The sequence below is a fragment of the Coregonus lavaretus genome (assembly GCF_964263955.1).
Source record: "Coregonus lavaretus genome assembly, chromosome: 11".
In the NCBI taxonomy this organism is placed as follows: Eukaryota; Metazoa; Chordata; class Actinopteri; order Salmoniformes; family Salmonidae; genus Coregonus; species Coregonus lavaretus.
This window is the reverse complement of record NC_139998.1, coordinates 16,287,061-16,312,896: the sequence shown is the minus strand read 5'-3', so window position 1 is coordinate 16,312,896 and position 25,836 is coordinate 16,287,061. Positions and strand designations below refer to the sequence as shown.

General features: G+C 42.9%; 2 protein-coding genes across 3 annotated transcripts in view; both read left to right on the top strand.

The window, feature by feature from the left end:
- The first annotated feature begins 565 nt into the window (after positions 1-565).
- Positions 566-4,282, top strand: LOC311136901 (uncharacterized protein). Its single transcript, XM_084171215.1, has 5 exons — positions 566-1,281; positions 2,911-3,174; positions 3,314-3,462; positions 3,804-3,917; positions 4,057-4,282. The coding sequence occupies exons 1-5, from the start codon at positions 993-995 to the stop codon at positions 4,228-4,230; spliced, it is 990 nt and encodes a 329-aa protein (XP_084027341.1). The 5' UTR covers positions 566-992; the 3' UTR covers positions 4,231-4,282.
- Positions 4,283-22,319: 18,037 nt separating this feature from the next.
- Positions 22,320-25,836, top strand: part of LOC311137392 (protein bicaudal D homolog 1-like) — a gene marked incomplete at both ends in the record, with an annotated part of 91,685 nt that continues 88,168 nt past the window's right edge. For both annotated transcript variants that reach the window (XM_084171856.1, XM_084171855.1), the window contains one exon: positions 22,320-22,535. In XM_084171856.1, coding sequence (XP_084027982.1) covers positions 22,320-22,535 — 216 coding nt within the window. The remainder of the gene's footprint in view (positions 22,536-25,836) is intronic.

Below are 25,836 nucleotides of genomic sequence, written 5' to 3'. Positions count from 1 at the left end.
ACTGTATGCAATTGCATACAAGCAAACTTCAGAGCCAACCAGACATGGGATCTAATTTGAGAATAATCAAAGCCTTTGTTGCAAAGGAAATCTGGGGCCAAAAAGGTAATTCAGGGTGTTTGTTTTTGCTCTGTGTTACTCTCTGATATTTCACAAACTTAAATATTACGTTGATGTGGACTGTGATTCCACTGGCTGGACCTAATCCAAAGTTTCCTCCAGAAGAATAGAAAGATAACTTGTCTGCCATACCTTTGTCCACCACTAGAGAGAGACAGACTCAAACCTTCAATGTGCTCTTTAGTACCACAAGGAGGAGTCCCTCACAAACAGCAGTCTGCAAATGTTCATGAAAGGTGTAGCAAGTTTGCAAATCAGAGTTCATGTGGAGGCCAGAGTAGTAAAGATAAAGATATGTAGCCAATAAACCTGTAGACAAGAAGAGCAGTGAAACTTGCAACATGATACACACTAACACAAGTTTCAAAACATTACATTGATTAAATGTATTATAATTATAACCATAAATAATCAAATATACCTTCAGATATAGATAGTATTCCTAATTTAGATAACGATATCAAATTATTGGTATGTCAGTTCAGCACTGTTCATACTGTACTGGTAGTAAAACATACAGTAAGTAGTGAAATAGAAAAGCTGCCACAAGGTAAAGTGTAGCTGGGATATCTCAGCTCAGTGAAACATGGACACTGATTAGTGTTTGTGGATTACCAGGAAAGGCATCGTTACCCAGTAAACTTTACTCCTCCTCTTAATGATCATATGAAGCTGGCGAAACACAGTCTTCTTGATGAGGAACAAAGGACGAGGACATCTAGCTTACTCTCTTTACCTGACAGAAAGAAGGAAATAACAACGGAGGAGGAGAAAGAGAGAGTTGGGTGCTTTGAAGAGATAAGAATAGGGCAAGAACATACAACAGAAAACAACAGGAGCCTACAAGCACGAAGGGTTTAAAAAAGGGAAGCATGACTACTATGCAAGTGACGGTGCAAGGACCAAAGAACCGGTGGAGAGAGGACAGCTCACATAGACAGCTCACTTTGGATAGAGGAGTGGAGGCCACAAGCCCTCCCAAAAAACTGTTCCACTCCATCGAGGAGATCCTGAGGAAACCAACAGAGAAGATCCTGAGGAAACCAACCGAAGAGATGCTGAGAAAACCAACCAGAGTGGGAGAAGAGAGGCGAGAAGAGCTAGGTGGATGGTCTGTTAACAGACAGAATGATGAATGCCCAAACCAGCATGTATATACAGGTAATGTGTGTGTTCAATTGACTTTGACTTGTTATGTTACCATGATGGGTAGGCACATTTTGGGGAGTATACACTACCAGTCTAAAGATTGGACACACCTACTCATTCAAGGGTTTTTCTTTATTTTTACTATTTTTTACATTATAGAATAATAGTGAAGACATCAAAACTATAAAATAACACATATGGAATCATGTAGTAACCAAAAAGTGTTAAACTAATCAAAATATATTTTATATTTGAGATTCTTCAGATTTGCCTTGATGACAGCTTTGCACTCTCTTGGCATTATCTCAACCATCTTTATGAGGTAGTCACCTGGAATACATTTCAATTAACAGGTGTGCCTTCTTAAAAGTGTATTTGTGGAATGTATTTCCGTCTTAATGCGTTTGAGCCAATCAGTTGTGTTGTGACAAGGTAGGGGGGAAGACCCAGAGTTACCTCTGCTGCAGAGGATAAGTTAATTAGAGTTACCAGCCTCAGAAATTGCAGCCCAAATAAATGCTTCACAGAGTTGAAGTCACAGTCACAGACACATCTCAACATCAACTGTTCAGAGGGGACTGTGTGAATCAGGCCTTCATGGTCGAATTGCTGCAAAAAAAACACAACTAAAGGACACCAATAAGAAGAAGAGACCTGCTTGGGCCAAGATACATGAGCAATGGACATTAGACCGGTGGAAATGTGTCCTTTGGTCTGGAGTCCAAATTGGAGATTTTTGGTTCAAACCGCTGTGTCTTTGTGAGACGCAGTGTGGGTGAACGGATGATCTCCGCATGTGTAGTTCCCACCGTAAAGCATGGTGGAGGAGGTGTTATGGTGTGGGGGTGCTTTGCTGGTGACAGTGTCTGTGATTTATTTAGAATTCAAGGCACACTTAACCAGCATGGCTACCACATCATTCTGCAACAATATGCCATACCATCTGGTTTGGGCTTAGTGGGACTATCATTTGATTTTCAAAAGGACAATGACCCAACACACTTCCAGGCTGTGTAAGGGCTATTTTACCAAGAAGGAGAGTGATGGAGTGCTGCATCAGATGACCTGGTCTCCACAATCCCCCGACCTCAACCCAATTGAGATGGTTTGGGATGAGTCGGACGGCAGAGTGAAGGAAAAGCAGCCAACAAGTGCTCAGCATATGTGGGAACTCCTTCAAGACTGTTGGAAAAGCATTCCAGGTGAAGCTGCTTGAGAGAATGCCAAGAGTGTGCAAAGCTGTCATCAAGGCAAAGGGTGGCTATTTGAAGAATCTCAAATATAAAATATATTTTGATTTGTTTAACACTTTTTTGGTTACTACATGATTCCATATGTGTTATTTCATAGTTTTGATGTCTTCACTATTATTCTACAATGTAGAAAATAGTAAAAATAAAGAAAAACTCTTGAATGAATAAGCAGTTGTGTCCTAACTTTTGACTGGTACTGTACATTACAATGAGGCAAAGGGGTTGGATGGCAAATGGCTAATGCTGTCTCAAGTCTGCAAAAGTGTAATGTGTGTACACTTGTGTATCATCTTTTACAGTAACATAATCTGAGTTTGGCGAATAGTTCTTGGAGTTATTTTAAGGATGAAGATAATCAATCAATATTGTGCTTTTTTTCTGTCCACAGAAGGCACTGTTCATAACAGGGTGCTGCCACAGCATGTGCACATCGTCACTGACTGGAGAGATTCCCACACTTCATCTGACCAAAACACAGCAGTCACAAAACTACACCCTGGAGAGTGCCACATTGACCGCATCTCCCCAGACCACAATGGGGACTGCAGCAGCCACAGTAAGGATAGTATTCTTCAGGAGAGAGCAGGGAGAGAGGAGGGCCAGGACCAAGGAAGAGCCCAGTGGGAGAGGAACGGCTGCCAACCTCCTCATGGTGAGATTTACCACAAGTCACACAGTCAATATTGCTGTAATCAAGCAGTGGAATTATATCTGAGGATGAACGAAATTACAAAAAAGGCAGTTTTGATGATGATAATAAATACTATTTTGCTTGTGTTTGGTGTGCACAGTGCAGAGGAGGAGAAGACAGACAAGGACCAGCTTCACTCCAGGTCAGGTGGAGGAGCTGGAGAAGGTGTTCCTGGAGACTCAGTATCCTGATGTCCACATAAGGGATAAGCTGGCCTCTTGTCTGCAGCTCACTGAGGGAAGAGTACAGGTACGCTAGCATGAAACACCTGTGACATGCTCATGAAATATATCTATGAGCTTTTATATGAGTACATTTGACATTTATTGAACATTCAACAAATATTTTCAAATAAATATTACAATATAAATCTATGAGTGAGAATCAAACACTTGACATTATTCATAACCCCACAACTTGAGCTCTATAGCTATACTTTGTATCTTGAGTTATCACTGTTATCCATGTTTGCTATCAGGTGAAAACAGAAACAGTCCTTATCAGCTGCTTACATAAATGTTTTGTTATCAATTGGAAAAAACTAAAAAATGGCTTTGCTGTCATGTCAACTCATTTGCTGTAATCTTCAGATTTGGTTCCAGAACCGTAGAGCCAAATGGAGGAAGACTGAGATGCTAAGGGACTTAGAAATGATGGCCGGAGACCAGACACCTATATCCAAACCTGGGTTTCTTTATAGTGAGGTGGGTTTATAGTTTTACGTAAACCAACCAGCAAGGGCCAGATATCCTGTCAGATAGATACAATACATGAGTCATGCTTGAGACAGTTGACAAAACCAGGAATAACATGATCATCTCATTTGTTTCAATGACAAAACAGGGTGAAGAGGCTATCTCTCTGTTTCCATTGAATACCTCATCATCATGGTATGGGCCGTACCAACAACTACAAAAGCTCCACCCCGGGGGGATTCCATTCCAGCCTTTTCTAACCATGTTGCCACACCTGCATCATTATCCCCTGAGCTCCCCCTGGACCCGACATTTACAGTGAGGGAAAAAAGTATTTGATCCCCTGCTGATTTTGTACGTTTGCCCACTGACAAAGACATGATCAGTCTATAATTTTAATGGTAGGTTTATTTGAACAGTGAGAGACAGAATAACAACAAAAAAATCCAGATAAACGCATGTCAAAAATGTTAGAAATTGATTTGAATTTTAATGAGGGAAATAAGTATTTGACCCCTCTGCAAAACATGACTTAGTACTTGGTGGCAAAACCCTTGTTGGCAATCACAGAGGTCAGACGTTTCTTGTAGTTGGCCACCAGGTTTGCACACATCTCAGGAGGGATTTTGTCCCACTCCTCTTTGCAGATCTTCTCCAAGTCATTAAGGTTTCAAGGCTGACGTTTGGCAACTCGAACCTTCAGCTCCCTCCACATATTTTCTATGGGATTAAGGTCTGGAGACTGGCTAGGCCACTCCAGGACCTTAATGTGCTTCTTCTTGAGCCACTCCTTTGTTGCCTTGGCCGTGTGTTTTTGTGAAGAAACACAAAATAACTGTCAATCTCCCTCGTCCTGGGGCTCCATGCAAGATCTCACCTCGTGGAGTTGCATTGATCATGAGAACGGTGAGGAATCAGCACAGAACTACACGGGAGGATCTTGTCAATGATCTCAAGGCAGCTGGGACCATAGTCACCAAGAAAACAATTGGTAACATACTACGCCGTGAAGGACTGAAATCCTGCAGCGTATTTATTATAATTATTATTATTATTATTATTATTATTATTATTATTATTATATTATTATCCTCTCACTGTATACCCCATCCCAAGAGTCACTCTTATTTGACACATAATGAACATTAAAGCAAATCATCTTCAAAGCTTTATAAATAGGGTGTATCTTGTCATCTGTGTCCATAATGATGGAGTCATGGTGCTGCTATCTCAGAAGCTGTTGAAACTGATGAATGTATTGGTAATTGAGTATTGTCTCTCACAGATACAGCATTATGGCTTAGTAAAGTGAATGAGATATTTGTGTTTTTTATCACTCACTCTCCACTCATACAGACATGTTGATTGGAATTGTATAATGATATTGTCAATACATAAATATACATAAATAAATACAGTAATACATATTCATATTGACTACAATTGTGATGTGTCTGTATTTCTCATGTGGCTGTGGTTCTGAAAATCTTGTGTAACATTGATGTTAAGAACAGTCCCTGTACGCTATAAGATAGTCCCTGTAAGATAGTAGGACTTCTGTGATGTACAGGTATAAATACAGTGGGGGAAAAAAGTATTTAGTCAGCCACCAATTGTGCAAGTTCTCCCACTTAAAAAGATGAGAGAGGCCTGTAATTTCCATCATAGGTACACGTCAACTATGACAGACAAAATTAGAAAATAAATTCCAGAAAATCACATTGTAGGATTTTTAATGAATTTATTTGCAAATTATGGTGGAAAATAAGTATTTGGTCAATAACAAAAGTTTCTCAATACTTTGTTATATACCCTTTGTTGGCAATGACACAGGTCAAATGTTTTCTGTAAGTCTTCACAAGGTTTTCACACACTGTTGCTGGTATTTTGGCCCATTCCTCCATGCAGATCTCCTCTAGAGCAGTGATGTTTTGGGGCAGTCGCTGGGCAACACGGACTTTCAACTCCCTCCAAAGATTTTCTATGGGGTTGAGATCTGGAGACTGGCTAGGCCACTCCAGGACCTTGAAATGCTTCTTACGAAGCCACTCCTTCGTTGCCCGGGCGGTGTGTTTGGGATCATTGTCATGCTGAAAGACCCAGCCACGTTTCATCTTCAATGCCCTTGCTGATGGAAGGAGGTTTTCACTCAAAATCTCACGATACGTGGCCCCATTCATTCTTTCCTTTACACGGATCAGTCGTCCTGGTCCCTTTGCAGAAAAACAGCCCCAAAGCATGATGTTTCCACCCCCATGCTTCACAGTAGGTGTGGTGTTCTCTGGATGAAACTCAGCATTCTTTGTCCTCCAAACACGACGAGTTGAGTTTTTACCAAGAAGTCATTTTTTGGTTTCATCTGACCATATGACATTCTCCCAATCCTCTTCTGGATCATCCAAATGCACTCTAGCAAACTTCAGATGGGCCTGGACATGTACTGGCTTAAGCAGGGGGACACGTCTGGCACTGCAGGATTTGAGTCCCTGGCGGCGTAATGTGTTACTGATGGTAGGCTTTGTTACTTTGGTCCCAGCTCTCTGCAGGTCATTCACTAGGTCCCCCCGTGTGGTTCTGGGATTTTTGCTCACCGTTCTTGTGATCATTTTGACCCCACGGGGTGAGATCTTGCGTGGAGCCCCAGATCGAGGGAGATTATCAGTGGTCTTGCATGTCTTCCATTTCCTAATAATTGCTCCCACAGTTGATTTCTTCAAACCAAGCTGCTTACCTATTGCAGATTCAGTCTTCCCAGCCTGGTGCAGGTCTACAATTATGTTTCTGGTGTCCTTTGACAGCTCTTTGGTCTTGGCCATAGTGGAGTTTGGAGTGTGACTGTTTGAGGTTGTGGACAGGTGTATTTTATACTGATAACAAGTTCAAACAGGTGCCATTAACAAAGGTAACGAGTGGAGGACAGAGGAGCCTCTTAAAGAAGAAGTTGCAGGTCTTTGAGAGCCAGAAATCTTGCTTGTTTGTAGGTGACCAAATACTTATTTTCCACCATAATTTGCAAATAAATTCATTAAAAATCCTACAATGTGATTTTCTGGATATTTTTTTCTCAATTTGTCTGTCATAGTTGACGTGTACCTATGATGAAAATTACAGGCCTCTCTCATCTTTTTAAGTGGGAGAACTTGCACAATTGGTGGCTGACTAAATACTTTTTTTTCCACACTGTGTATGTGTACATGTACATTTCCTCACATAAAGCTGGTAAGAGCACTTTCCTCCCTTCTTTTTTTCTACGGGTTTATTGTTATATTGAGATATACAATGGCTTGCGAAAGTATTCACCCCCCTTGGAATTATTCCTATTTTGTTGCCTTACAACATGGAATTAAAATTGATTTTGTATCATTTGATTTACACAACATGCCTACCACTTTGAAGATGCAAAATATTTTTGGGGGTAAAACAAACAAGAAATAAGACAAAAAAACTGAAAACTTGAGCGTGCATAACTATTCACCCCCCAAAGTCCATACTTTTAGAGCCACCTTTTGCAGCAATTACAGCTGCAAGTCTCTTGGGGTATGTCTCTATAAGCTTGGCAAATCTAGCCACTGGGATTTTTGCCCATTCTTCAAGACAAAACTGCTCCAGCTCCTTCAAGTTGGATGGGTTCCGCTGGTGTACAGCAATCTTTAAGTCATACCACAGATTCTCAATTGGATTGAGGTCTGGGCTTTGACTAGGCCATTCCAAGACATTTCAATGTTTCCCCTTAAACCACTCAAGTGTTGCTTGTCCCAGTCACAAATCTCTGGAAGACTGAAACAGGTTTCCCTCAAGAATTTCCCTGTATTTAGCGCAATCCATCATTCCTTCAATTATGACCAGTTTCCCAGTCCCTGCCGATGAAAAACATCCCCACAGCATGATGCTGCCACCACCATGCTTCACTGTGGGGATGGTGTTCTCGGGGTGATGAGAGGTGTTGGGTTTGCGCCAGACATAGCGTTTTCCTTGATGGCCAAAAAGCTCAATTTTAGTCTCATCTGACCAGAGTACCTTCTTCCATATGTTTGGGGAGTCTCCCACATGCCTTTTGGCAAACACCAAATGTGTTTGCTTATTTTTTTCTTTAAGCAATGGCTTTTTTCTGGCCACTCTTCCGTAAAGCCCAGCTCTGTGGAGTGTAAGGCTTAAAGTGGTCCTATGGACAGATACTCCAATCTCCGCTGTTGTGCTTTGCAGCTCCTTCAGGGTTATCTTTGGTCTCTTTGTTACATTTCTGATTATTGCCCTCCTTGCCTGGTCCGTGAGTTTTGGTGGGTGGCCCTCTCTTGGTAGGTTTGTTGTGGTGCCATATTCTTTACATTTTTTAATAATGGATTTAAAAATGGTGCTCCGTGGGATGTTCAAAGTTTCTGATATTTCTTTATAACCCAACCCTGATCTGTACTTCTCCACAACTTTGTCCCTGACCTGTTTGGAGAGCTCCTTGGTCTTCATGGTGCCGCTTGCACGCACCACTTTTCTGTTATTTATTTTTTAGACTTTTTTGAAACAAGTTATTTATTTCATTTCACTTCACCAATTTTGACTATTTTGTGTATGTCCATTAAATGAAATCCAAATAAATTTTTTGCAAGGCACTGTATGTCTCAAGTTTTGAGGGTGTGTGCAATTGGCATGCTGACTGCAGGAATGTCCACCAGAACTGTTGCCAGAGAATTTAATGTTAATTTCTCTACCATAAGCTGCCTCCAACGTCGTTTTAGAGAATTTGGCTGTACGTCCAATTGGCCTCACAACCGCAGACCATATGTAACCATGCTAACCCATGACCTCCACATCCTGCTTCTTCGTCTGTGGGATAGTCTGAGACCAGCCACCCGTACAGCTGATGAAACTATGGGTTTGCACAACCGAAGATTTTGTGCCCAAACTGTCAGAAAGCATCTCAGGGAAGCTCATCTGCATGCTCAAAATCAAATCAAATCAAATTTTATTTGTCACATACACGTGTTTAGCAGATGTTATTGCGGGTGTAGCGAAATGCTTCTAGCTCCGACAGTGCAGTAATATCTAACAAGTAATATCTAACAATTTCACAACATATACCCAATACACACAAATCTAAGTAAGGAATGGAATTAAGAATATATACATATATGGACGAGCAATGACAGAGCGGCATGGACTAAGATACAGTAGAATATTATAGAATAAAGTATATACATATGCGATGACTAATGCAAGATGTGTAAACATTATTAAAGTGACTAGTGTTCCGTTTCTTAAAATGGCCAGTGATTTCAATAGGCAGCAGCAGCCTCTAATGTGATAGTGATGGCTATTTAACAGTCTGATGGCCTTGAGATAGAAACTGTTTTTCAGTCTCTCGGTCCCAGCTTTGATGCACCTGTACTGACCTCGCCTTCTGGATGATAGCGGGATGAACAGGCAGTGGCTCGGGTGGTTAATGTCCTTGATGATCTTTTTGGCCTTCCTGTGACATCGGGTGCTGTAGGTGTCCTGGAGGGCGGGTAGTTTGCCACTGGTAATGCGTTCAGCAGACCGCACCAGCCTCTGGTGAGCCCTGCGGTTGCGGATGGTGCAGTTGCTGTACAAGGCGGTGATACAGCCCTAAAGAATGCTCTCAATTGTGCATCTGTAAAAGTTTTTGAGGGTTTTAGGTGCCAGGTCAAATTTCTTCAGCCTCCTGAGTTTGAAGAGGCTATGTTGCGCCTTTTTCACCACACTGTCTACGTGGGTGGACCATTTCAGTTTGTCAGTGATGTGTACGCCAAGGAACTTGAAGCTTTCCACCTTCTCCACTGCGATCCCGTCGATGTGGATAGGGGGGTGCACCCTCTGCTGTTTCCTGAGGTCCACGATCATCTCCTTTGTTTTGTTGACGTTGAGTGAGAGGTTATTTTCCTGGCACCACACTCCCAGAGCCCTCAGCTCTTCCCTGTAGGCTGTCTCGTCATTGTTGGTAATCAAGCCTACTACTGTTGTGTCGTCTGCAAACTCGATGATTGAGTTGGAGGCGTACTTGGCCACGCAGTCATGGGTGAACAGGGAGTACAGGAGGGGGCTGAGCAAGCACCCTTGAGGGGCCCCAGTGTTGAGGATCAGCGAAGTGGAGATGTTGTTTCCTACCTTCACCACCTGGGGGCAGCCCGTCAGGAAGTCCAGGACCCAGTTGCACAGGGCGGGGTTCAGACCCAGGGCCTCGAGCTTACTGAAGAGCTTGGAGGGTACTATGGTGTTGAATGCTGAGCTATAGTCAATGAACAGCATTCTTACATAGGTATTCCTCTTGTCCAGATGGGATAGGGCAGTGTGCAGTGTGATGGCGATTGCATCATCTGTGGATCTATTGGGGCGGTAAGCAAATTGAAGTGGGTCTAGGGTGACAGGTAAGGTAGAGGTTATATGATCCTTGACTAGTCTCTCAAAGCACTTCATGATGACAGAGGAGAGTGCTACGAGGCGATAGTCTTTTAGTTCAGTTACCTTTGCTTTCTTGGGTACAGGATCAATGGTGGCCATCTTGAAGCATGTGGGGACAGCAGACTGGGATAGGGAGATATTGAATATGTCCAAAAACACACCAGCCAGCTGGTCTGCGCATGCTCTAAGGATGCGGCTAGGGATGCCGTCTGGGCCGGCAGCCTTGCGGGGGTTAACATGCTTAAATGTCTTACTCACCTCGGCCACGGAGAAGGAGAGCCCACAGTCCTTGGTAGTCCATGGCACTGTGTTATCCTCAAAGCGGGCGAAGAAGGTGTTTAGCTTGTCCGGAAGCAAGACGTCGGTGTCGGCGACGTGGCTGGTTTTCCTTTTGTAGTCCGTGATTGTCTGTAGACCCTGCCACATACGTCTTGTGTCTGAGCCATTGAATTGCGACTCCACTTTATCTCTATACTGATGTTTTGCCTGATTAATTGCCTTGCGGAGTGAGTAGCTTCACTGTTTGTTTTCTACCATATTCACAGTCACATTGCCATGGTTAAATGCGGTGGTTCACGCTTTCAGTTTTGCGCTAATGCTACCATCTATCCACGGTTTCTGGTTAGGGTAGGTTTTAATAGTCACAGTGGGCACAACATCTCCTATACACTTCCTGATAAACTCATTCACCGTTTCAGTGTATTCGTCTAAATTATTTCCGCAAGCTACCCGGAACATATCCCAGTCCGTGTGATCAAAACGATCTTGAAGCGTGGATTCCGATTAGTCTGACCAGCGTTGAATAGTCCTTAGCACGGGTACTTCCTGTTTGAGTTGTCCTCATCAAGGTCTTGACCTTACTGCAGTTCAGCATCATAACAGACTTCAGTGGGCAAATGCTCACCTTTGATGGCCACTGACACACTGGAGCAGTGTGCTCTTCACGGATGAATCGCGGTTTCAACTGTACCAGGCAGATGGCAGACAGCATGTATGGCATCGTGTTGGCGAGCGGTTTGCTGATGTCAACGTTGTGAACAGAGTGCCCCATGGTGCCGGTGGGGTTATGGTATGGGCAGGCATAAGCTACGGACAACGAACACAATTGCATTTTATCGATGGCAATTTGAATGCAGAGAGATACCGTGACGAGCTCCTGAGGCCCATTGTCATGCAATTCATCCGCTGCCATCACCTCATGTTTCAGCATGATAATGCGTGGCCCCATGTCTTAAGGATCTCTACACAATTCCTGGAGGCTGAAAATGTCCCAGTTCTTCCATGGCCTGCATACTCACCAGACATGTCACCTATTGAGCATGTTTGGGATGCTCTGGATCGACGCGTACGACAGCGTGTTCCAGTTCCCGCCAATATCCAGCAACTTCGCACAGCCATTGAAGAGGAGTGGGACAACATACCACAGGCCACAATCAACAGCCTGATTAACTCTATTCGATTGAGATGTGTCGTGCTGCATGAGGCAAATGGTGGTCACACCAGATACTGACTGGTTTTCTGATCTTTTTTTGTAAAGCTATCTGTGACCAACCTGTCTGCTAAATGACCATAAAATATCTAAACTCCCACGGGGGGTATGAAAAAATAAATTCAAATAATAATAATGTATGCACTCACTAACTGTAAGTCGCTCTGGATAAGAGCGTCTGCTAAATGACTAAAATGTAAATGTAAAATGTAATAAAGGGAAAACATTCATCTTATTTATCACATACCTAATAATATAACACAATGCTGATACACCAATTAGTCAAGTAAAGGTGCATGTAGAAAGTAACAAATGAATAATAATAAGACATTTTTTTCTATAGCACATTTGCATGTTACTCTCAAGAATGTATCCAGACACTTTTCGTAACTGAGAATACAGTGAGGGAAAAAAGTATTTGATCCCCTGCTGATTTTGTACGTTTGCCCACTGACAGAGAAATGATCAGTCTATAATTTTAATGGTAGGTTTATTTGAACAGTGAGAGACAGAATAACAACAACAAAATCCAGAAAAAACGCATGTCAAAAATGTTATAAATTGATTTGCATTTTAATGAGGGAAATAAGTATTTGACCCCCTCTCAATCAGAAAGATTTCTGGCTCCCAGGTATCTTTTATACAGGTAACGAGCTGAGATTAGGAGCACACTCTTAAAGGGAGTGCTCCTAATCTCAGCTTGTTACCTATATAAAAGTCACCTGTCGACAGAAGCAATGAATCAATCAGATTCCAAACTCTCCACCATGGCCAAGACCAAAGAGCTCTCCAAGGATGTCAGGGACAAGATTGTAGACCTACACAAGGCTGGAATGGGCTACAAGACCATCGCCAAGCAGCTTGGTGAGAAGGTGACAACAGTTGGTGCGATTATTCGCAAATGGAAGAAACACAAAATAACTGTCAGTCTCCCTCGGCCTGTGGCTCCATGCAAGATCCCACCTCGTGGAGTTGCAATGATCATGAGAACGGTGAGGAATCAGCCCAGAACTACACAGGAGGATCTTGTCAATGATCTCAAGACAGATGGACCATAGTCACCAAGAAAACAATTGGTAACACATTACGCCGTGAAGGACTGAAATCCTGCAGCGCCCGCAAGGTCCCCCTGCTCAAGAAAGCACATATACAGGGCCGTCTGAAGTTTGCCAATGAACATCTGAATGATTCAGAGGAGAACTGGGTGAAAGTGTTGTGGTCAGATGAGACCAAAATGGAGCTCTTTGGCATCAACTCAACTCGCTGTGTTTGGAGGAGGAGGAATGCTGCCTATGACCCCAAGAACACCATCCCCACCGTCAAACATGGAGGTGGAAACATTATGCTTTGGGGGTGTTTTTCTGCTAAGGGGACAGGACAACTTCACAGCATCAAAGGGACGATGGACGGGGCCATGTACCGTCAAATCTTGGGTGAGAACCTCCTTCCCTCAGCCAGGGCATTGAAAATGGGTCATGGATTTGTATTCCAGCATGACAATGACCCAAAAAACACGGCCAAGGCAACAAAGGAGTGGCTCAAGAAGAAGCACATTTAGGTCCTGGAGTGGCCTAGCCAGTCTCCAGACCTTAATCCCATAGAAAATCTGTGTAGGGAGCTGAAGGTTCGAGTTGCCAAACGTCAACCTCGAAACCTTAATGACTTGGAGAAGATCTGCAAAGAGGAGTGGAACAAAATCCCTCCTGAGATGTGTGCAAACCTGGTTGCCAACTACAAGAAACGTCTGACCTCTGTGATTGCCAACAGGGGTTTTGCCACCAAGTACTAAGTCATGTTTTGCAGAGGGGTCAAATACTTATTTCCCTCATTAAAATGCAAATCAATTTATAACATTTTTGACATGTGTTTTTCTGGATTTTTTTGTTGTTATTCTGTCTCTCGCTGTTCAAATAAACCTACCATTAAAATTATAGACTGATCATTTCTTTGTCAGTGGGCAAACGTACAAAATCAGCAGGGGATCAAATACTTTTTTTCCCTCACTGTATATATATATATATATATATATATATATAAATTATTTATATATATACTGTTATCAAATTACACTCTCTTACCTTCCATGTAGGAATAAAATTTACATAAATACCATGAAAAAACTGTCACTCCCTTAGCTTCCATGAAGAGTTACATATAGGACTTATTCATAACTCTTCATGGAAGCTAAGAGAGTGACAGTGCTTTCATGGTAATTATGTAAACTTTTTTCCTACATGGAAGGTAAGAGAGTGTAAGATGATACCAGCCTGGAGAGTTTTTGCCCTATCTCAGACAATTAACTGTTGAACCAAGATAAGTCAGAATCAGACCTGTACTCAATATAGTGAATGTCTAGTTTGTGTGTGTGTCTGTATGTGTGTGTTTGTCGTCATCTCAACTTTTCACCCCTGCCTTATCTGCCTTTACAACCCTGTGCTGCTCTCTGTGTCATAACACATGCTCCTGGATATAGCCCATGCAGCAGGAACGTGCACAGATAGGGCTCTACCTTTGCAGAGCACATGCCACTTTGCCCTTCCACATGCCACTTTGCCCTTCCAGTCTCCAAAGTGCCCTTTTCGGTGGTGGTATAATTTCCCCAGAAATGTTATTTTTTTTGTATAAATGTTTTGTCATTGTTGTTCTGAACCCACTGCCCACAAGTCGTCGTTAAATTCTCATCAATGCTTCAGAACCAAAAAGTTGCTTGTCTTGATTGTTGAACAATGACCAATAACCAGCATTGACACGAAAAGGCGGACGGGCATATCCATATTAGTGACCAGAAATAACTTGTTTAATTTCCTCCAGTTTCGCCTGGCAAAAACAGACTAGGCCTACGTTTATCATCCAATGTAAAATGCAGTTTAGCAATCTACTACTGACTCATCTTTGCCAGAACAATAGGCTACCTGGCAGTGGCGATTTTTGCATGTACATTTTATTTGGGGGGGATGCATGCCAGCAAAGCCACTACAGAACACTAAACAATACATTAATTGCACTATAATGGTGACAAACAGTGCCCACAAACTGTTAGACTCCAATTAGGGAAGGGGTGGTGGGGTTGGAAAGTAATAAAGGGAAATATATTTTTTTAAAGGATATGTATATATATGTATGTATATGTATGTATATGTATTTATATGTATGTATGTGTATATGTATGTGTGTGTATGTATGTATGTATGTATGTATGTATGTATGTATGTATATATATATATATATATATATTGTTCCGGGATTCTTCAGACAGCATTGAGGAGTACACCACATCAGTCACTGGCTTCATCAATAAGTGCATCGATGATGTCGTCCCCACAGTGACCGTACGTACATACCCCAACCAGAAGCCATGGATTACAGGAAACATCCGCACTGAGCTAAAGGGTAGAGCTGCCGCTTTCAAGGAACGGGACTCTAACCCGGACGCTTATAAGAAATCCCGCTATGACCTCCGACGAACCATCAAACAGGCAAAGAGTCAATACAGGACTAAGATTGAATCGTACTACACTGCCTCTGACGCTCGTCGGATGTGGCAGGGCTTGAAAACTATTACAGACTACAAAGGGAAGCACAGCCGCGAGCTGCCCAGTGACACAAGCCTACCAGACGAGCTAAACCACTTCTATGCTCGCTTCGAGGCAAGCAACACTGAAGCATGCATGAGAGCACCAGCTGTTCCAGATGACTATGTGATCACGCTCTCCGTAGCCGATGTGAGTAAGACTTTTAAGCAGGTCAACATTCACAAGGCCGCAGGGCCAGACGGATTACCAGGACGTGTACTCCGAGCATGTGCTGACCAACTGGCAAGTGTCTTCACTGACATTTTCAACATGTCCCTGACTGAGTCTGTAATACCAACATGTTTCAAGCAGACCACCATAGTCCCCGTGCCCAAGGACTCTAAGAGAACCTGCCTAAATGACTACCGACCCGTAGCACTGACGTCTGTAGCCATGAAGTGCTTTGAAAGGCTGGTCATGGCTCACATCAACAGCATTATCCCAGAAACCCTAGACCCACTCCAATTTGCATACCGCCCCAACAGATCCACAGATGATGCAATCTCTATTGCACTCCACACTGCCCTTTCCCACCTGGACAAGAGGAACACCTACGTGAGAATGCTATTCATTGACTACAGCTCAGCATTCAACACCATAGTGCCCTCTAAGCTCATCACTAAACTAAGGATCCTGGGACTAAACACCTCCCTCTGCAACTGGATCCTGGACTTTCTGACGGGCCGCCCCCAGGTGGTAAGGGTAGGTAACAACACATCTGCCACACTGATCCTCAACACGGGGGCCCCTCAGGGGTGCGTGCTCAGTCCCCTCCTGTACTCCCTGTTCACCCATGACTGCATGGCCAGGCACGACTCCAACACCATCATTAAATTTGCCAATGACACAACAGTGGTAGGCCTGATCACCGACAACGATGAGACAGCCTATAGGGAGGAGGTCAGAGACCTGGCCGTGTGGTGCCAGGACAACAACCTCTCCCTCAACGTGACCAAGACAAAGGAGATGATTGTGGACTACAGGAAAAAAAAGAGGACTGAGCACGCCCCCATTCTCATCGACGGGGCTGTAGTGGAACAGGTTGAGAGCTTCAAGTTCCTTGGTGTCCACATCACCAACGAACTATCATGGTCCAAACACACCAAGACAGTCGTGAAGAGGGCACGACAAAGCCTATTGACCCCTCAGGAGACTGAAAAGATTTGGCATGGGTCCTCAGATCCTCAAAAAATTATACAGCTGCACCATCGAGAGCATCCTGACTGGTTGCATCACCGCCTGGTATGGCAACTGCTTGGCCTCCGACCGCAAGGCACTACAGAGGGTAGTGCGTACGGCCCAGTACATCACTGGGGCCAAGCTTCCTGCCATCCAGGACCTCTATACCAGGCGGTGTCAGAGGAAGGCCCTCAAAATTGTCAAAGACTCCAGCCACCCTAGTCATAGACTGTTCTCTCTGCTACCGCACGGCAAGCGGTACCGGAGTGCCAAGTCTAGGTCCAAAAGACTTCTCAACAGCTTCTACCCCCAAGCCATAAGACTCCTGAACAGCTAATCATGGCTACCCGGACTATTTGCACTGCCCCCCCACCCCATCCTTTTTACGCTGCTGCTACTCTGTTAATTATTTATGCATACTCACTTTAACTCTACCCACATGTACATATTACCTCAACTACCTCAACTAGCCGGTGCCCCCACACATTGACTCTGCAACGGTACCCCCCTGTATATATAGCCTCCCGACTGTCACTTTATTTTACTTCTGCTCTTTTTTTTCTCAACACTTTTTTTGTTGTTGTTTTATTTTTGTTAAAAATAAATGCACTGTTGGTTAAGGGCTGTAAGTAAGCATTTCACTGTAATGTCTGCACCTGTTGTATTCGGCGCATGTGACCAATACAATTTGATTTGATTTGATTTGATATATTTGCGAGAGAAAAAAACATATGGGGGATTGGAAGTGATGCAGACAATTACATTGATGGAAGTAACAATATATCTGCAATATTAAAGCTGATCTACCCCCTAAAATAAAAAATAAAAAATGTAAAATAACTGTTAGGGCCTACATAAAGCTGTACCAACAGCAGAGCTTTCTTTTCAGCACCATGGAGTGAATCCTTACCACCGCTACACCTGGCTATTAGAGGAGCCTTGTCTGGCAGCGAAACAGTTCATTCAGCCTCATTTACTGCCTTTTAAAAAAACATAGCGGATAAGAGTCAATCCGAGCTAGGACGGACGTAGTCAATGTAACTATTTGTTCAGCACTTTTGAAATATACTGCGACAGAATTCAGAACATGGGCCGTTCTTACAGTATTCTCCCTGTACACCAAGTCAGAACCGTAGGATAAATAAAGGGGGCACATAAGCAGACAATAAAAGCTCTTACAATATTCTATGATTACATTTCTCTAAAGCAGGCTATAGGCTACATGTGCACCACCAAGTCAGAACAGTAGGCTAAGTTATGAGGGGGGAAAGGGACCAAATTATTAGGGTGAGGCACATGGGTTACTAACAGCTTACTACACAACATACACTTAGTATTACTTTCTTGGCTACTGTATACATATCTCCCTGGCATATTACATCATTTATGCAGCAGCATACAATACATTTTTGGACTCACCTTGTTGTGCTGTGCTCACTTGAACAGGAAGGTGGCGCGGAGGTCCTTCTTGTGGGCTCTAGAATGAGGCCCGAAATCCCGACTTGGAATTCTGAGTTGAATGATTGTTCAAAATTATTTTCCGTATTTTCCCAGTCGGAGCTAGATTTATCAGAGTTCCCAGTTGTCTTGAGCTCATTAAAGTCTGAGATTTCCCAGTTCTGAGTTTCCAGTTGTTTTGAACGTGGCAGAAGTCATGCTGGATTGACAGCATGGCCAATGTATTCAAACTTTTCTGGCCAATGGCCTTACCCCCTTTTTCGTGATAACCAATTGGTAGTTACGATCTTGTCTCATCGCTGCAACTCCACTACGGACACGGCGAAGGTCGAGAGCCAAGCCGCACTGCTTCTTGACACACTGCTCGCTTAACCCGGAAGCCAGCCGCACCAATGTGTCGGAGGAAACACTGTCGAACTGACAACTGACGTCAGCTTGCATGTGCCCGACCCGCAACAAGGAGTCGCTAGAGCACGATGAGACAATTACATCCCGGCCGGCCAAACCCTCCCCTAACCCGGACGACGCTGGGCCAATTGTGCGCTACCTCATGGGTCTCCCGGTCACAGCCGGCTGTGACACAGCCTGGGATCGAACCCGGGGCTGCAGTGGCGCCTTAGCACTCATTGTTGAATTTGCGATTTCCAACTTGTTGTGTAATGTTTGTGTCCAATGGCCGATGAGCACCGATACGTTTTATCTATAGTTTCTCTTCACATGACAAGGATTGAAAAGGATTTGCCAGTAGATTTCTGACTTGATGCATGATTATGACTGCTTATCTAGCTTGCTAGCTAAGCTTTTGAAAGTATGATGTTGACATGATCAGTCCACTCAAAGCTACGGTAGATATAACATGATTTGACTTCATTTTATCTGTGGCCAATGACCTTGAGCCTTCTTGGATGGGCACTTCTAATGTAAGTCTATGGCAGCACCCAAGGGGCTTGAATTTTCGATCTCTACACGTAGATTTTGAGAAGACATAGTGTCCCCATGAGTGACAGAACACTGAGCCAATCACGACGCAACTAGAGAACATTACCAACTCCTACGCTCCGTGTTTTCCGCTCGCTGCCCCACCACAACAGAAAGCACTGAGCTAGGCTGAAACACCTGCATTTTGGAACTGCCTTTGTATGCGACTTTATTAACTCAATTATTCTTTTTTTTACATTGTTTGCAAATTGATATGTGACACGTATTAATGCCAAAATAACATGCAAAACAGGCAAAAAAACTAAACAAAACAGGTGGGGCTCAAAACAGGTGGCTCTGCCCCACCTGCCCTGAATGACCCGTCTCCACTGCTACCTGGCGATTTGATTGATAATTTTCATATTTCAAATAGGCCTAGTTTGGGTAGTTACTAGCTACAGTATATGTCTAAAGCAGCTGTAACATCGCACTGCCTTCAATATTATGGGATGAAGATGTAACATATTCTGGGGAATTTATTACGATATTTGTGAGGAAGAACAGGGTAACCCGGCTAGAAACAAGCACTCTGCAGGCAGACTGCCCTCCAAAGTGATGGTGCGGTGCAGACAGAACATGCTTTCCATCCGATCCTACAACCTCTGCTACAGGTAAGCCTATGACTCCAGAGAAGTGACATGATATATATCCCTAGTTGTATTTTCGGCTGCTAACATGAATGACTTTCAGCTCCAAATGCAGGTGTAAAACACAGTTTATTTCTGTAGCCTATCTTGAGTTCTGAAAATGCATCACCATTTATGGCTCTTCTTGTAATAATTGCTCAATGAGAAAAACATTATTTGGGTGCCCTTTCTTTAGCTTCAGCACATGGTCCCCAAAAGGTATGTGCATGGCCCTGCCATGCAGTAGTGGAAATAACAGCATTGTTATACTGTATGAGACAACAGGAGAAACCATGGATCTGGTCAAAAGTAATGCACTATATGGGGCCAAAATGGTGCCACTTTGGATTTGTCCAACATGTTCTTGTAGGCCTACATACCTCATCACTGACACATCCAGACAGGTGTTTATAAAGTAGGTCAGAAAATACCCACCTTAAGGGCTGGATTCAATCCGTATTGCGTTAAAATGTAAAGGTAATTTCCAATTGAGACGACATATGTAACTTTTGTATGCATTCTCCGCGAACGCAGGAACATTGCCTTTAAATTTCAATCGAGCTATAATGCGGATCTTCCGCGATACTTCTGCGATACGGATTGAATCCAGTTTCGACCTGTTGCCTTTGTCACTTGTGTTTGGAATACAAAAGTGAACAACCATGTATATACATTTTTGTTGATAGTTCACTTCTTTTTTTTAAGCCTGAAGCAATGACTATCCTTAACAATAAATGAAGCTAAGCTCCTTAATGGCAATGGGATGTGCCAGGGATGTTCCTGTATCCTCCAATAGATTACAATATTGAGTGCAATTACTGTAACCTACACCTAACCCAGTTCAAATGCTTCTGCTTCTTTTATTTTTTTTATTTTCTGTGTGTAGCCTAATGCAATTATTTTCACACTTTAATTATTGTCCTAAAGTAATACACCTTAACACCATAGACATGGGCCTATATGGTTTGGTAATTTCTACACATTAAGCTCGACTATTGACAGTGATAGGCTATTGAATCCAGTAGCCTATCTATCTTTAAAGATAATATATTCAGTATCTATCATCTCAAAGGATAATAATTGCCTACATTTTTTTAGATTTCAAAATTCTGATCTTCTCAGGCGAGTGAATCCTCACGAAACCCAGACAAAACAATACCATGATTTTGGGGATTTTCACGAAATGTAATCCATAGAATAGTCCTTCGGAGGAAGGATTGTTGTTATATATTTGACTTTTGTATCTAAAAGCATACTATAATGTTGAGAAAAATGTTATAAAAGTTGGCATATTTATGACATTTTGGCCTTACCCAGGCCTCATTTAAGACTCCATAGTGTTGCATCTGTAGGTGCTATAAAGCAAACATTGGTGTCATATAAAGCTTTACCGCTTGCTTTGTAATAGTATTTTGATTTCAATAACCTTTTTCGTACATGAATTTATGAATATTGACAAATATAAACATGAATATTGAAAATATTACATTTTTGATATGGTTAATTGTTCAATATATTGTTGAACATGATATACTCTACGGGCATATCAAAGTTCCAGAGTGGGATCTCTGCTACTTTTAGAGTTCTGATACAATTTGTAAGCAAGCAATATTTTTTGCAACGGTGTGGGAGTGCCAAGATGGAGGGACGGGGCCTTCAAAACTGCACCCCCTGTCAAACATATAGTGTATATATAAATAATTGGTTACATTGACTAGTATGCCAATTTCTCTGTATAAAATGGAGCATAACTTTAAAACTAGCAGAGATCCCACTCTGGAACTTTGATATGCCCCTAGAGTATATTATGTTCAACAATATGGTAAGGTCGTGGAACAAACAACAACACTGCTCAATCAAAACCGTCTAACCTATGGCAGACTGCTTTTGACCCACCCACTCCTTTCCTTTTGACACACCCACTCCTTTCCACACACCCACTACTTTCCTTTCGACACACGCACTCGCCATATTGGGCTGCAGGTACCCCCTTATTTTTTTGGTCTTTTTTTGTCTGGGTTTCTTCAGGAATCACTCAGGTATGAAATGACCCAGCCAATATATTCTAATTTCTCAGCATTAACAGATGGAGAAGGGTGTAATTGTGGCCCGTAATTTGGGGTGTTGCTGCATGTGGGCATTCCTGCATCTGCAGGAACCCCTCTTTATACTTCTATTGGTACATTTTGAAGCTAGGACTCCAGTACACAGGAGGGGGGCATGAAGGAACCAATGGGATGCTTGAGGGGTGCAGGAACGAATTGAGGTTGAGTGCTGCAGTTGAGTATTGGGCTGCAATCACACAGTATTGGAGAGATGCGCCGACGTGTAGTGACGTCACGGGAGAGCGGATGGAAGCAACTTCGTGGACCACTTTGCTCATAATAATCGAGAGATGGCGTCCTGTACCCAGTGCATAAGCAAAGATGATCATAAAGAATTGATGAAGAGATACTCTAATGGAATGTATCATTAGGCTACGACCACTCGATTGAAGTAGGCTAATAATAATAATCTTTCACTGATAGAAACAGCATTTATTTTGGTGCTGTTCCGCAATAGCCTTTTCCACCTGGCTTCCCCAGATTTAACAGGGGGGTGGGTTCCGCGGCGTTTGTTTCAGCATCCTCCAGCCGCCGCCTCTGTGTAGGCTATCCAACGCGAGGACGGCGAAAACGAGAGACAGGGAGAGAGGGCGATGGCTGCCGGTGGAGGATGCGGGGAGACTGTGGATCAGTACCGGGCCGAGGTCGAGCGGCTCACCCAGGAACTTGCGGAAGCGAACCGAGAGAAGATCAGGGCGGCAGAATGCGGTCTTGTTGTGTTGGAAGAGAACCAGACTTTGAAGCAGCAGTATGCGGATTTGGAATCGGAGCAGGAGACGCTGAAGCAGGAGTTGGAACAATTACAAGAGGTAGGCTAGTATACCGTATGCTACAGTAGGATACAGCCTTTCCCCAATCTATTCAAGATAAGTGCTCTTCTGTTATGTAGCCCACTTTTTGCATCTTACTTTGCATGACCTCTGTCATTTATCTCTTGCTGAAGTACATATGCCCTGTGCAGTCCTGGAGTAATGAATTAAGGGCTGTCTGTGTCAGAGATTGAGGCTGAGGTGATGTCCCTATTCTCCCAGCCTCTCAATGTGGGTGGCTCCTGTCCCTAAGTGCATTGGACACACACACACACGCACGCACGCACGCACGCACGCACACACGCACGCACGCACACACACACACACACACACACACACACACACACACACACACACACACACACACACACACACACACACACACACACACACACACACACACACACACACACACAAACTGCAGGCATTGTTTAAACTAGTCCATTTCTAATGCAAATGTCTCTCTTTACAAAGCAAATATGCAATGCATCAAAGTAAAGTTTGCCATTTAGTCATTGTTTGAGTGCATGGGGTCAGTCATCATTCAGACTGTTATGTTGGGACTGTAAAGATCTGCTCAATAGATGAGGTATGCACAAGAGTAAATGAAGGAATGCTTTGGTAATTGGAGCTTCAGAGCTGCTGACTACTATGGTTTGTGTGGTGGCTCACTTTCCTATTGATCCAAGTGTCACGTTAAGCGTTTTCATGAAGAATCTGTGAAGTGTCTGGATAGGTCCCTGGATCCACTTCTACAACTCTGCTGGGCCAGCTCTTTTTCTCTCCTGCCTCCGGCCCCATACCACTCCACCTCTACTGGGGTCAATGGACATCGCAAGCTGGGTCTGTTGTTCTGTTATGGTGAAAAGCTAAGTAACAAGGTAGATTGATGGCCCTATCTAAATGTATCTTTCTGTTTGTTAGTTTACACATGGACATAGTGGGGTTGGCTGCTGACCAGTGAGGCCATTGTGAGCTACACAGCACAGTAATAAAGTAATACAGTTCTGTCATTTCAGCTGCACATCAGTGAAATTTGGTGACATGTACACTTAAGTAGTTTTCCTCCCATAAAGAGACAGACAGAAGCAGTACTGTGTTATTCATTTCTAAAGTGTTTAATTGTAACTGTAAAGAATATCACAAACTCCATAGGTATTGAGTTTGTCTGCCCTGACGTGCTAGGGCTTGAATAATGTATGACTGTGTTTGTGCATTCAGTCATTACTGCAAACATGCATCAAGCAAAAGGGAAGGGCAGATGCTGACAGAGCGCAAAGCTCAAGGTCATTATGGAGGTGGAGACGCTATAATGCTATTGGGAGGAGAGACTGGAGGCTAGGACGGTTGACGTGGGAAGGGAGATGGGCAGTAATGGCAGTTTAATATGGATTAAATTCCCTTTGCAAAGCAGCCCAGTTCTATATCAGATTTAACCAGTGTCATCTCTTACAGCACAGTACATGGGTACCAACGACTTAGTCTTAGTTATCAAGATGTATTTTGCTGTCCTGAATCTATAGCCTGGTTAACTCTGCACTTAGCCCTGGGCTAAGAGAGTGCTTAGCACCAGCTTTTCGGAGCTAGCCGATCACGGAGTTCCATTGTAACCTAATTTGAATATTCATTAAGCTTAGCACTGGGCTAAGAAAGTTTATATTTTACACATGGACAATCTGGTTTTAGAGATTCCTAAAATGGTATAGTTATGGAATTTCACACTTTAGTTTTTGTCCTAGAGCCAAATAAATAATGTCATAATGCTTTTTATTTCCCAAAGCCAGTACTATGAAACAAAGATAAATGATTTAAAGAACGATAGTAAAAAGCTTTGGAGCACCATAAATGAAATTTTGGCTAAAAATGCAAACTCAGCTCCATCATTCATTGATTCAGATGGCTCATTCATCACAAAACCCACTAATATTGCCAACTACTTTAATTATTTTTTCATTGGCAAGATTAGCATACTTAGGCATGACATGCCAGCAACAGACGCCTAACCTACACATCCAAGTATAACTGACCAAATTATGAAAGACAAGCATTGTAATTTTGAATTCCGTAAAGTGTGTGTGGAAGAGGTGAACAAATTATTGTTGTCTATCAACAATGACAAGCCACCTGGGTCTGACAACTTGGATGGAAAATTACTGAGGATGATAGCAGAAGGTATTGCCACTCCTATTTGCCATCTCCTAAATCTAAGCTTATACAAAAAAGTTTGTTCTCAGGCTTGGAGGGCAGCAAAAGTCATTCCGCTACCCAAGAATAGTAAAGCACCCTTTACTGGCTTGAATAGCCGACCAATCAGCCTGTTACCAACCATTAGTAAACTTTTTGAAAAAATGGTGTTTGACCAGATACAATGCTATTTTACAGTAAATAAATTAACAACAGACTTTCACAAATGACTGATGATTGGCTGAGAGAAATTGATAATAAAAAGATTGTTTGAGCTGTTTTGTTAGACATCAGTGCGGCTTTTGACATAATTGATCATAGTATGCTGCTGGAAAATTGATGAGGGAAAAAATTAATTAATCAATTTTAGAATAAGGCTATAACTTTAAAAAATGGGGAAAAAGTCAAGGGGTCTGAATACTTTCCGAATGCACTGTATATGGGCAGCCATCTTCTTCCGGCGCTGAATGAACAGCGCCGGAAGAAGATGGCTGCCGTTTTACAGCCCTCTAACCAATTGTACTATTATGTGTGTTTTTCCGCGTTATTTGTAATTTATTTTGTACATAATGTTTCTGCCATCGTCTCTTATAACCAAAGAGAGCTTCTGGATATCAGGACAGCGATTACTCACCTGGTATTGGACGAAGACTTTTTCTTCAACGAGGCGTTCGCGAAGGATATTCTACAGACACCCAACAAGGCCCAGATCCCCGTCATTCGCGTGAGGAAGAGACGGAGATATCGTGGACGCAGATCCGGGTGCCTTGTAAGGATCCGACGGCGAACGAGTAAACTGCCTCTCCCATCAATCCTATTAGCCAACGTTCAATCTTTTGAGAATAAAATTGACGATTTAAGATTACGGTTATCCTACCAACGGGACATTAAAAACTGTAATATCTTATGTTTCACGGAGTCGTGGCTGAACGACAACAATGACAACATTCAGCTAGCAGGCTATACGCTACATCGGCAGGACAGAACGTCTAACTCTGGTAAGACAAGGGGCGGCGGTCTGTGTATATTTGTAAACAACAGCTGGTGCACAAAATCAAATACTAAGGAAGTCTCGAGGTTTTGCTCGCCTGAGGTAGAGTATCTTATGATAAGCTGT

Bases quoted from the DNA above. Each gene is read 5' to 3' on its own strand.
- LOC311136901 (XM_084171215.1), top strand. From the start codon at position 993: ATGACTACTATGCAAGTGACGGTGCAAGGACCAAAGAACCGGTGGAGA. The intron at 1,282-2,910 runs GTAATGTGTGTG...TTCTGTCCACAG, and splicing joins AAACCAGCATGTATATACAG to AAGGCACTGTTCATAACAGG. The intron at 3,463-3,803 runs GTACGCTAGCAT...TGTAATCTTCAG, and splicing joins TCACTGAGGGAAGAGTACAG to ATTTGGTTCCAGAACCGTAG.